Genomic DNA, 12915 nt, shown 5'->3' on the forward strand with positions numbered 1-12915 from the left:
AAGATACGCTGTCCTCAAAAAGTATGCTGCTGCACAAGGTGTGTTGTCCTCGAAAGATGTCCTTTCCTTGCAGGCTGTTTTGTCCTTGCAAGGGGTGTGCATTCTGTGCAAGGTGAGCTGTCCTCAGAGGTTGTGCTGTCCGTGAAAATTATTCTGTCCCCCACATGGTGAGCTGTACTGCCAACATGTGCTAACCTCATAATGAGTGCAGTCATTGGAACATATAATTTTTCAGAAAATATGCCATCTTCATATATTGTCCTATCCCCACACGGTGTACTAACATTACAAGGCATACTCTCCTCTTAGGGTGTGCCACCCTTATAAGATGTCCTCTCATTCCACCATGTGCTCTCCCTTTAAGGTGTGAGGACTGCCTAAAGTGTGCTGTCCTCTGCATATCTGCCATCTTCTTAACGCTTGATGTACTCAGCAGGTGTGCAATTTTATTGGTGTCTTGTGTTCTGAAGGTATCTTTGCAGGGCGACCTGTCTTCACATGGCATGCTAACTTCACAGGTGTGCTGCCTTCTCTAGGTGTGCAGTGCTTGTGAGGTGTGCTGTCCCTGCATGGTGTGCCATTCTCACATGGTGTGCCATTCTCACATGGTGTGCCATTCTCACATGGTGTGCCACCCTCGCATGGTGTGCCGTCCTCGCTTGGTGTGCCGTCCCCGCTTGGTGTGCCGTCCCCGCTTGGTGTGCCGTCCCCGCTTGCTGTGCCGTCCCCGCTTGGTGTGCCGTCCCCGCTTGGTGTGCCGTCCCCGCTTGCTGTGCCGTCCCCGCTTGGTGTGCCGTCCCCGCTTGGTGTGCCGTCCCTGCTTGGTGTGCCGTGCCCGCTTGGTGTGCCGTCCCCGCTTGGTGTGCCGTCCCTGCTTGGTGTGCCGTCCCCGCTTGGTGTGCCGTCCCCGCTTGGTGTGCCGTCCCCGCGTGGTGTGCTGTCCCCGCTTGGTGTGCCATCCCCGCTTGGTGTGCCGTCCCCGCTTGGTGTGCCGTCCCCGCAAGGTGTGCCGTCCCTGCTTGGTGTGCCGTCCCCGCTTGGTGTGCCGTCCCCGCTTGGTGTGCCGTCCCCGCAAGGTGTGCCAACCTTGCTAGCTGTGCTGTACTCTCATGCAGCGCATAACAAGCCCCCCTTGCAGAGCAAGCTGAGCTCACATTGTGTGGTTCTCCCATCCCAAGATCTTCTGTCCTAAGTAGGGATGCTGCCCTCAAAAGGAGTGGTGTCCATGCTTCACGTTCTGTCCTTCAATAGAGTCACTTCCTAATAACATATGCCACTTCCAATCAGTGTAGTCTCTCACAATCTGTACTGTCTTTCGAATGTGTGTTGCCCCTGGTAGGTGTGCTATCCTTTCATGGTGAGCTGTGAGCTGCTCTGACAAGAGCTACTGATATCAGAACATATGCTCCTCTACCTGTAGCAACATGTCTCTTTCTTATATGTATCTTCCTCACAATCTGTCATTATTTCATTAACAGTGCTATCCCACAAGGTGTACTGACTACAAGTCATGCTACTTCGACATGGTTTGCAGACCGTACACTGCATGACGTCCACAAAGATCTTCTCACTTAATAGGAGTGATGAAATAAGACTACGCAGTAATAACGGTGTGTGCAGACTTTGCAAGGTGTGCAGCCTTATTAAGCTGTGCAGCCCTTGCAAAGAATGAGACTTTCAATGACTGCAGGCTTCACAATGAGTGCAGCCTTCACAATAAGTGCAGCCTCCGCAGGGAGTGCAGCCTCCGCAGGGAGTGCAGTCTCTGCATGGGGTGCAGCCTCCACATGGAGTGCAGTCTCTGCATGGGGTGCAGTGCAGTGTCTCCATGGAGTGCAGTCTCTGCATGGAGTGCAGCCTTCGCACGGAGTGCAGCCTTCGCACGGAGTGCAGCCTTCGCACAGAGTGCAAACTTCGCACGGAGTGCAGCCTTCGCACGGAGTGCTGCCTTCTCACGGAGTGCTGCCTTCGCACGGAAAGCTGTCTTCGCACGGAGCGCAGCCTTCGCTTGGAGCGCAGCCATCGCACGGAGTGCAGCCTTCGCACGGAGTGGAGGTTTCGCAAGGAGTGCAGCCTTCGCACAGAGTGCAGCCTTCGCACAGAGTGCAGCCTTCGCACGGAGTGCAGCCTTCGCACGGAGTGCAGCCTACACACGGAGTGCAGCCTTCGCAGGGAGTGGAGACTTCGCAAGGAGTGCAGCCTTCGCACGGAGTGCAGCCTTCGCACGGAGTGCAGCCTTCGCACGGAGTGCAGCCTTCGCACAGAGTGCAGCCTTCGCACAGAGTACAGCCCTCGCACGGAGTGCAGCCTTGGCACGGAGTGCAGCCTTCGCACGGAGTGCAGCCTTCGCACGGAGTGCAGCCATCGCACGGAGTGCAGCCTTCGCACGGAGTGGAGACTTCGTAAGGAGTGCAGCCTTCGCACGGAGTGCAGCCTTCACACGGAGTGCTGCCTTCACACGGAGAGCTGCCTTCGCACGGAGTGCTGCTGTTGCACGGAGTGCAGCCTTCGCACGGAGTGCAGCCATCGCACGGAGTGCAGCCTTCGCACGGAGTGGAGACTTTGCAAGGGGTGCAGCCATCGCACGGAGTGCAGCCTTCGCACGGACTGCTGCCTTCGCACAGAGTGCAGCCTTCGCACAGAGTGCAGCCTTCGCACAGAGTGCAGCCTTCGCACGGAGTGCAGCCTTCACACGGAGTGCTGCCTTCGCACGGAGAGCTGCCTTTGCATTGAGTGCTGCTGTTTCACGGAGTGCAGCCTTCGCACGGAGTGCAGCCATCGCACGGAGTGGAGACTTTGCAAGGAGTGCAGCCTTCGCACGGAGTGCAGCCTTCACAGGGAGTGCTGCCTTCGCACGGAGTGCAGCCTTCGCACGGAGTGAAGCCTTCGCATGGAGTGCAGCCATCGCACGGAGTGCTGCCTTCGCACTGAGTGCTGCCTTCGCACGGAGTGCTGCCATCGTACGGAGTGCTGCTGTTGCACGGAGTGCAGTCTTCGCACAGAGTGCAGCCTTCGCACGGAGTGCAGCCTTCGCACGGAGTAAAGCCTTCGCATGGAGTGCTGCCTTCGCACGGAGTGCTGCCTTCGCACGGAGTGCTGCCTTCGCACTGAGTGCTGCCTTCGCACTGAGTGCTGCCATCGTACGGAGTGCTGCTGTTGCACGGAGTGCAGTCTTCGCACGGAGTGCAGCCTTCGCACGGAGTGCAGCCTTCGCACGGAGTGCAGTCTTCGCACGGAGTGCAGCCTTCACACGGAGTGCAGCCTTCACACGGAGTGCTGCCTTCGCACGGATTGCAGACTTCACAATGAGTGCAGCCTTCAAAATAAGTGCAGCCTCCGCAGGGAGCGCAGCCTTCGCACGGAGTGCAGCCTTCGCACGGAGTGCAGCCTTCGCACAGAGTGCAGCCATCGCACGGAGTGCAGCCTTCGCACGGAGTGGAGACTTCGTAAGGAGTGCAGCCTTCGCACGGAGTGCAGCCTTCACACGGAGTGCTGCCTTCACACGGAGAGCTGCCTTCGCACGGAGTGCTGCTGTTGCACGGAGTGCAGCCTTCGCACGGAGTGCAGCCATCGCACGGAGTGCAGCCTTCGTACGGAGTGGAGACTTTGCAAGGGGTGCAGCCATCGCACGGAGTGCAGCCTTCGCACGGAGTGCTGCCTTCGCACAGAGTGCAGCCTTCGCACAGAGTGCAGCCTTCGCACGGAGTGCAGCCTTCGCACGGAGTGCAGCCTTCACACGGAGTGCTGCCTTCGCACGGAGAGCTGCCTTTGCATTGAGTGCTGCTGTTTCACGGAGTGCAGCCTTCGCACGGAGTGCAGCCATCGCACGGAGTGGAGACTTTGCAAGGAGTGCAGCCTTCGCACGGAGTGCAGCCTTCACAGGGAGTGCTGCCTTCGCACGGAGTGCAGCCTTCGCACGGAGTGAAGCCTTCGATTGGAGTGCAGCCATCGCACGGAGTGCTGCCTTCGCACTGAGTGCTGCCTTCGCACGGAGTGCTGCCATCGTACGGAGTGCTGCTGTTGCACGGAGTGCAGTCTTCGCACAGAGTGCAGCCTTCGCACGGAGTGCAGCCTTCGCACGGAGTAAAGCCTTCGCATGGAGTGCTGCCTTCGCACGGAGTGCTGCCTTCGCACGGAGTGCTGCCTTCGCACTGAGTGCTGCCTTCGCACTGAGTGCTGCCATCGTACGGAGTGCTGCTGTTGCACGGAGTGCAGTCTTCGCACGGAGTGCAGCCTTCGCTTGGAGTGCAGCCTTCGCACGGAGTGCAGTCTTCGCACGGAGTGCAGCCTTCACACGGAGTGCAGCCTTCACACGGAGTGCTGCCTTCGCACGGATTGCAGACTTCACAATGAGTGCAGCCTTCAAAATAAGTGCAGCCTCCGCAGGGAGCGCAGCCTTCGCACGGAGTGCAGCCTTCGCACGGAGTGCAGCCTTCGCACGGAGTGCAGCCTTCGCACGGAGTGCAGCCTTCGCACGGAGTGCAGCCTTCTCACAGAGTGCAGCCTTGGCACAGAGTGCAGCCTTCGCACGGAGTGCAGCATTCACACGGTGTGCTGCCTTCGCATGGAGTGCAGCCTTCACACGGAGTGCTGCCTTCGCACAGAGTGCTGCCTTCGCACGGAGTGCTGCCTTCGCACGGAGTGCTGCCTTCGCACGGAGTGCTGCCTTCGCACGCAGTGCAGCCTTCGCACGGAGTGCAGCTATCGCACTGAGTGCAGCCTTCGCAGGGGGTGGAGACTTCGCAAGGAGTGCAGCCTTCGCACGGAGTGCAGCATTCGCACGGAGTGCAGCCTTCGCACGGAGTGCAGCCTTCGCACAGAGTGCAGCCTTCGCACAGAGTGCAGCCCTGGCACGGAGTGCAGCCTTGGCACGGAGTGCTGCCTTCGCATGGAGTGCTGCTGTTGCACGGAGTGCAGCCTTCGCACGGACTGCAGCCATCGCACGGAGTGCAGCCTTCGCACGGATTGCAGACTTCACAATGAGTGCAGCCTTCAAAATAAGTGCAGCCTCCGCAGGGAGCGCAGCCTTCGCACGGAGTGCAGCCTTCGCACGGAGTGCAGCCTTCGCACGGAGTGCAGCCTTCGCACGGAGTGCAGCCTTTGCACGGAGTGCAGCATTCTCACGGAGTGCAGCCTTGGCACAGAGTGCAGCCTTCGCACGGAGTGCAGCATTCACACGGTGTGCTGCCTTCGCACGGAGTGCAGCCTTCACACGGAGTGCTGCCTTCGCACGGAGTGCTGCCTTCGCACGGAGTGCTGCCTTCGCACGGAGTGCTGCCTTCGCATGGAGTGCTGCCTTCGCACGCAGTGCAGCCTTCGCACGGAGTGCAGCCATCGCACTGAGTGCAGCCTTCACAGGGAGTGGAGACTTCGCAAGGAATGCAGCCTTCGCACGGAGTGCAGCCTTCGCACGGAGTGCTGCTGTTGCACGGAGTGCAGCCTTCGCACGGAGTGCAGCCTTCGCACAGAGTGCAGCCTTCGCACGGAGTGCAGCCTTGGCCGGAGTGCAGCCTTGGCACGGAGTGCAGCTTTGACACGGAGTGCAGCCTTCGCACGGAGTGCAGCCTTCGCACGGAGTGCAGCCTTCGGATACAGTGCAGCCTTCGCACGGAGTGCTGCCTTCGCACGGAGTGCAGCCTTCGCACGGAATGTAGCCTTCGCACGGAGTGCAGCCTTCTCACGGAGTGCAGCCTTGGCCAGAGTGCAGCATTGGCACGGAGTGCAGCTTTGGCACGGAGTGCAGCCTTCGCACGGAGTGCAGCCTTCGCACGGAGTGCAGCCTTCGGACACAGTGCAGACTTCGCACGGAGTGCTGCCTTCGCACGGAGTGCTGCTGTTGCACGGAGTGCAGCCCTCGCACAGAGTGCTGCCATCGCACGGAGTGCAGCCTTCGCACAGAGTTGAGACTTCGAAAGGAGTGCAGCCTTCACACGGAGTGCAGACTTCGCACGGAGTGCAGCCTTCGCACGGAGGGCAGCCTTCGCACGGAGTGCAGCCTTCGCACGGAGTGCAGCCTTCACAATGAGTGCAGCCTCCGCAGGGAGTGCAGCCTCCACATGGAGTGCAGCCTCCACATGGAGTGCAGTCTCTGCATGGAGTGCAGTCTCTGCATGGAGTGCAGTCTCTCCATGGAGTGCAGCCTCCACTGGGAGTATACCCTTCACAGGGAGAGCAGCCTTTGCATGCAGTGCAGCAGTTTTCGCACAGAGTGCAGCCCTCGAACACAGTGCAGCCATCGCACGGAGTGCAGCAATCACACGGAGTGCAGCCTTCGCACGGAGTGCTGCCTTCGCACGGAGTGCAGCTTTCGCACGGAGTGCTGCCTTCGCACGGAGTGCTGCTGTTGCACGGAGTGCAGCCTTCGCATGGAGTGCAGCCATCGCACGGAGTGCAGCCTTCGCACGGAGTGCAGCCTTGGCCGGAGTGCAGCCTTGGCACGGAGTGCAGCTTTGGCACGGAGTGCAGCCCTCGCACGGAGTGCAGCCTTCGCATGGAGTGCAGCCTTCGGACACAGTGCAGACTTCACACGGAGTGCTGCCTTCGCACGGAGTGCTGCTGTTGCACGGAGTGCAGCCTTCGCACGGAGTGCTGCCTTCGTACGGAGCGCAGCCTTCGCTCGGAGCGCAGCCATCGCACGGAGTGCAGCCTTCGCACGGAGTTGAGATTTCGCAAGGAGTGCAGCCTTCGTACGGAGTGCAGCCTTCGCACGGAGTGTAGCCATCGCACGGAGTGCAGCCTTCGCAGGGAGTGGAGACTTTGCAAGGAGTGCAGCCTTCGCACGGAGAGCAGCCTTCGCACTGAGTGCAGCCTTCGCACGGAGTGCAGCCTTCGCACGGAGTGCAGCCTTCGCACGGAGTGCTGCCTTCACACGGAGTGCTGCCTTCGCACGGAGAGCTGCCTTCGCACGCAGTGCAGCCTTCGCACGGAGTGCAGCCATCGCACGGAATGCAGCCTTCGCAGGGAGTGGAGACTTGGCAAGGAATACAGCCTTCGCACGGAGTGCAGCCTTCGCACGGAGTGCAGCCTCCGCACGGAGTGCAGCCTTCGCACAGAGTGCAGCCTTTGCACAGAGTGCAGCCTTGTCACGGAGTGCAGCCTTGGCACGGAGTGCAGTTTTCGCACGGAGTGCAGCCTTCGCACGGAGTGAAGCCTTCGCACAGTGTGCAGCCTTCGCACAGAGTGCAGCCTTCACACGGAGTGCTGCCTTCGCACGGAGTGCTGCTGTTTCACGGAGTGCAGCCTTCGCACGAAGTGGAGACTTTGCAAGGAGTGCAGCCTTCGCACGGAGTGCAGCCTTCGCATGGATTGCAGCCTTCGCACGGAGTGCTGCTGTTGCACGGAGTGCAGCCTTCACACGGAGTGCAGCATTCGCACGGAGTGCAGCCTTCGCACGAAGTGCAGCCTTCGAACGGAATGCAGCCTCCGCACGGAGTGCTGCCTTCGCACGGAGTGCAGCCTTCGCACGGAGTGCAGCCTTCGCACGGAGTGCAGCCTTCGCACGGAGTGCAGCCTTGGCACGGAGTGCAGCCTTCGCACGGAGTGCAGCCTTCGCAAGGAGTGCAACCTCCGCACGGAGTGCAGCTTTCGCACGGAGTGCAGCCTTCGCACGGAATGCAGCCATAGAATGGAGTGCAGCCTTCGCACGGAGTGGAGACTTTGCAAGGAGTGCAGCCTTCGCACAGAGTGCAGCCTTCACACGGAGTGCAGCATTCGCACGGAGTGCAGCCTTCGCACGAAGTGCAGGCTTCGATCTGAGTGCAGCATTCGCACGGAGTGCTGCCTTCGAACGGAGTGCTGCCTTTGCACGGAGTGCTGCTGTTGCACGGAGTGCAGCCTTCGCATGGATTGCCACCATCGCACGGAGTGCAGCCTTCGCACGGAGTGGAGACTTCGCAAGGAGTGCAGCCTTCGCACGGAGTGCAGCCTTCGCACGGAGTGCAGGCTTCGCACGGAGTGCAGGCTTCGCACGGAGTGCAGCCTTCGCACGGAGTGCAGCCTTCGCACGGAGTGCAGTCTTCGCACGGAGTGCAGCCTTGGCACGGAGTGCAGCCTTCGCACGGAGTGCAGCATTCGCACGGTGTGCAGCCTTCGCACGGAGTGCTGCCTTCGCACGGAGTGCTGCCTTTGCACGGAGTGCAGCCTTCGCACGGAGTGCAGCCTTCGCAAGTAGTGCAGCCTTCACACGTAGTGCAGCCTTCGCACGGAGTGGAGACTTCGCAAGGTGTGCAGCCTTCGCACGGAGTGCAGCCTTCGCACGGAGTGCTGCTGTTACACGGAGTGCAGCCTTCGCACGAAGTGCAGCCTTCGCACAGAGTGCAGCCTTCGCACGGAGTGCAGCCTTCGCACGGGGTGCAGCCTTCACACAGAGTGCAGACTTCGCATGGAGTGCAGCCCTTACACGGAGTGCTGCCTTCGCACAGAGAGCTGCCTTCGCACGGAGTGCTGCTGTTGCACAGAGTGGAGCCTTCGCACGGAGTGCAGCCATCGCACGGAGTGCAGCCTTCGCACGGAGTGGAGACTTTGCAAGGAGTGCAGCCTTCGCACGGAGTGCAGCCTTCACACGGAGTTAAGCCTTCGCACAGAGTGGAGCCTTAGCGCGGAGTGCAGCCTTCGCACGGAGTGCAGCCTTCGCATGGAGTGCAGCCTTCGCACGGAGTGCAGTCATCGCACGGAGTGCAGCCTTCGCACGGAGTGGAGACATCGCAAGGAGTGCAGCCTTCGCACAGAGTGCAGCCTTCACACGGAGTGCACCCTTCGCACGGAGTGCAGCCTTCGCACGGAGTGCAGCCTTCGCACGGAGTGCAGCCTTCGCATGGAGTGCAGCCTTTGCACGGAGTGCAGCCCTCGCACGGAGTGCAGCCCTCGCACGGAGTGCAGCCATCGCATGGAGTGCAGCATTTGCACAGAGTGCAGCCTTCGCACGGAGTGGAGCCTTCGCACGGAGTTAAGCCTTCGCGCGGAGTGGAGCCTTAGCGCGGAGTGCAGCCTTCGCACGGAGTGCAGCCTTCGCACGGAGTGCAGCCTTTGCACATAGTGCTGCCTTCGCACGGAGTGCTGCCTTTGCACGGAGTGCTGCTGTTGCACTGAGTGCAGCCTTCGCACGGAGTGCAGCCATCGCACGGAGTGCAGCCTCCGCACGGAGTGGAGACTTCGCAAGGAGAGGAGCCTTCGCACGGAGTGCGGCATTCGCACGGAGTGCAGCCTTCGCACGGAGTGCAGCCTTCACAATGAGTGCAGCCTTCACAATGAGTGCAGCCTCCGCAGGGTGTGCAGCCTCCACATGGAGTGCAGCCTCCACATGGAGTGCAGTCTCTGCATGGAGTGCAGTCTCTGCATGGAGTGCAGTCTCCTCATGGAGTGCAGCCTCCACTGGGGATACACCCTCCACAGGGAGAGCAGCCTTTGCATGCAGTGCAGCAGTTTTCGCACATAGTGCAGCCCTCGAACACAGTGCAGACTTAACACGGAGTGCAGCCTTCGCACGGAGTGCAGCCTCCGCACGGAGTGCTGCCTTCGAACGGAGTGCTGCCTTTGCACGGAGTGCTGCTGTTGCACGGAGTGCAACCTTCGCACGGATTGCCACCATCGCACGGAGTGCAGCCTTCACACGGAGTGGAGACTTCACAAGGAGTGCAGCCTTCGCACGGAGTGCAGCCTTCGCACGGAGTGCAGCCTTCGCACGGAGTGCAGCCTTCGCACAGAGTACAGCCTTCGCAGGGAGCGCAGCCTTCGCACGGAGTGCAGCCTTCGCACGGAGTGCAGCCTTCGCACGGAGTGCAGCCTTCGCACGGAGTGCAGCCTTTGCACGGAGTGCAGCCTTCTCACGGAGTGCAGCCTTGGCACAGAGTGCAGCCTTTGCACGGAGTGCAGCATTCACACGGTGTGCTGCCTTCGCACGGAGTGCAGCCTTCACACGGAGTGCTGCCTTCGCACGGAGTGCTGCCTTCGCACGGAGTGCTGCCTTCGCACGGAGTGCTGCCTTCGCACGGGGTGCTGCCTTCGCACGCAGTGCAGCCTTCGCACGGAGTGCAGCCATCGCACTGAGTGCAGCCTTCGCAGGGAGTGGAGACTTCGCAAGGAATGCAGCCTTCACACGGAGTGCAGCATTCGCACGGAGTGCAGCCTTCGCACGGAGTGCAGCCTTCGCACAGAGTGCAGCCTTCGCACAGAGTGCAGCCCTGGCACGGAGTGCAGCCTTGGCACGGAGTGCAGCCTTCGCACGGAGTGCAGCCTTCGCACGGAGTGCAGCCTTCGCACAGAGTGCAGCCATCGCACGGAGTGCAGCCTTCGCACGGAGTGCAGCCTTCGCACGGAGTGGAGACTTCGCAAGGAGTGCAGCCTTCGAACGGAGTGCAGCCTTCACACGGAGTGCAGCCTTCGAACGGAGTGCTGCCTTCGAACGGAGTGCTGCCTTCGCACGGAGTGCTGCCTTCGCACGGAGTGCAGCCTTCGCACGGAGTGCAGCCTTCACACGGAGTGCAGCCTTGGCACAGAGTACAGCCTTCGCACGGAGTGCAGCCTTCGCACGGAGTGCTGCCTTCGCACGGAGTGCTGCCTTCGCATGGAGTGCTGCTGTTGCACGGAGTGCAGCCTTCACACGGATTGCAGCCATCGCACGGAGTGCAGCCTTCGCACGGAGTTGAGACTTTGCAAGGAGTGCAGCCTTCGCACGGAGTGCAGCCTTCGCACGGAGTGTAGCCTTCGCACGGAGTGTAGCCTTCGCACGGAGTGCAGCCTTCTCACGGAGTGCAGCCTTGGCACAGAGTGCAGCCTTCGCACGGAGTGCAGCATTCACACGGTGTGCTGCCTTCGCACAGAGTGCAGCCTTCACACGGAGTGCTGCCTTCGCACGGAGTGCTGCCTTCGCACGGAGTGCTGCCTTCGCACGGAGTGCTGCCTTCGCACAGAGTGCTGCCTTCGCACGCAGTGCAGCCTTCGCACGGAGTGCAGCCATCGCACTGAGAGCAGCCTTCGCAGGGAGTGGAGACTTCGCAAGGAGTGCAGCCTTCGCACGGAGTGCAGCCTTCGCACGGAGTGCAGCCTTCGCACGGAGTGCAGCCTTCGCACAGAGTGCAGCCTTCGCACAGAGTGCAGCCCTGGCACGGAGTGCAGCCTTGGCACGGAGTGCAGCCTTCGCACGGAGTGCAGCCTTCGCACGGAGTGCAGCCTTCGCACGGAGTGCAACCTTCGCACGGAGTGCAGCCTTCGCACGGAGTGCAGCCTTCGCACGGAGTGCAGCCTTCGCATGGAGTGCAACCTTCGCACGGATTGCAGCCATAGCACGGAGTGCAGCCTTCGCACGGAGTTGAGTTTTTGCAAGGAGTGCAGCCTTCGCACGGAGTGCAGCTTTCGCACGGACTTCAGCCATCTCACGGAGTGCAGCCTTCGCACAGAGTGGAGACGTCGCAAGGAGTGCAGCCTTCTCACGGAGTGCAGCCTTCGCACGGAGTGCAGCCTTCGCACGGAGTGCAGCCTTCGCACGGAGTGCAGCCTTCGCACGGAGTGCAACCTTCGCACAGAGTGCAGCCTTCGCACGGAGTGCAGCCTTCGCACGGAGTGCAGCCTTCACAATGAGTGCAGCCTCCGCAGGGAGTGCAGCCTCCACATGGAGTGCAGCCTCCACATGGAGTGCAGTCTCTGCATGGGGTGCAGTCTCTGCATGGAGTGCAGTCTCTGCATGGAGTGCAGCCTCCACTGGGAGTACACCCTTCACAGGGAGAGCAGCCTTTGCATGCAGTGCAGCAGTTTTCGCACAGTGTGCAGCCCTCGAACACAGTGCAGCCATCGCACGGAGTGCAGCATTTGCACAGAGTGCAGCCTTCGCACGGAGTGGAGCCTTCGCACGGAGTTAAGCCTTCGCACAGAGTGGAGCCTTAGCGCGGAGTGCAGCCTTCGCACGGAGTGCAGCCTTCGCATGGAGTGCAGCCTTCGCACGGAGTGCAGTCATCGCACGGAGTGCAGCCTTCGCACGGAGTGGAGACATCGCAAGGAGTGCAGCCTTCGCACAGAGTGCAGCCTTCACACGGAGTGCAGCCTTCGCACGGAGTGCAGCCTTCGCACGGAGTGCAGCCTTCGCACGGTGTGCAGCCTTCGCACGGAGTGCAGCCTTTGCACGGAGTGCAGCCCTCGCACGGAGTGCAGCCCTCGCACGGAGTGCAGCATTCACACGGTGTGCTGCCTTCGCACAGAGTGCAGCCTTCACACGGAGTGCTGCCTTCGCACGGAGTGCTGCCTTCGCACGGAGTGCTGCCTTCGCACGGAGTGCTGCCTTCGCACGGAGTGCTGCCTTCGCACGCAGTGCAGCCTTCGCACGGAGTGCAGCAATCGCACTGAGAGCAGCCTTCGCAGGGAGTGGAGACTTCGCAAGGAGTGCAGCCTTCGCACGGAGTGCAGCCTTCGCACGGAGTGCAGCCTTCGCACGGAGTGCAGCCTTCGCACAGAGTGCAGCCTTCGCACAGAGTGCAGCCCTGGCACGGAGTGCAGCCTTGGCACGGAGTGCAGCCTTCGCACGGAGTGCAGCCTTCGCACGGAGTGCAGCCTTCGCACGGAGTGCAACCTTCGCACGGAGTGCAGCCTTCGCACGGAGTGCAGCCTTCACACGGAGTGCAGCCTTCGCATGGAGTGCAACCTTCGCACGGATTGCAGCCATAGCACGGAGTGCAGCCTTCGCACGGAGTTGAGTTTTTGCAAGGAGTGCAGCCTTCGCACGGAGTGCAGCTTTCGCACGGACTGCAGCCATCTCACGGAGTGCAGCCTTCACACAGAGTGGAGACGTCGCAAGGAGTGCAGCCTTCTCACGGAGTGCAGCCTTCGCACGGAGTGCAGCCTTCGCACGGAGTGCAGCCTTCGCACGGAGTGCAGCCTTCGCACGGAGTGCAACCTTCGCACGGAGTGCAGCCTTCGCACGGAGTGCAG

General features: G+C 61.3%; 1 protein-coding gene across 1 annotated transcript in view; it reads right to left on the reverse strand.

Annotated features, from left to right (window-relative positions):
• Positions 1 to 695: 695 nt before the first annotated feature.
• Positions 696 to 12915, reverse strand: part of LOC126232124 (circumsporozoite protein-like) — a gene marked incomplete at its 3' end in the record, with an annotated part of 146480 nt that continues 134260 nt past the window's right edge. The window contains exon 2 of the mRNA XM_049942433.1: positions 696 to 1090. Coding sequence (XP_049798390.1) covers positions 696 to 1090 — 395 coding nt within the window. The remainder of the gene's footprint in view (positions 1091 to 12915) is intronic.

The sequence above is a fragment of the Schistocerca nitens genome, unplaced genomic scaffold (assembly GCF_023898315.1).
Source record: "Schistocerca nitens isolate TAMUIC-IGC-003100 unplaced genomic scaffold, iqSchNite1.1 HiC_scaffold_431, whole genome shotgun sequence".
In the NCBI taxonomy this organism is placed as follows: Eukaryota; Metazoa; Arthropoda; class Insecta; order Orthoptera; family Acrididae; genus Schistocerca; species Schistocerca nitens.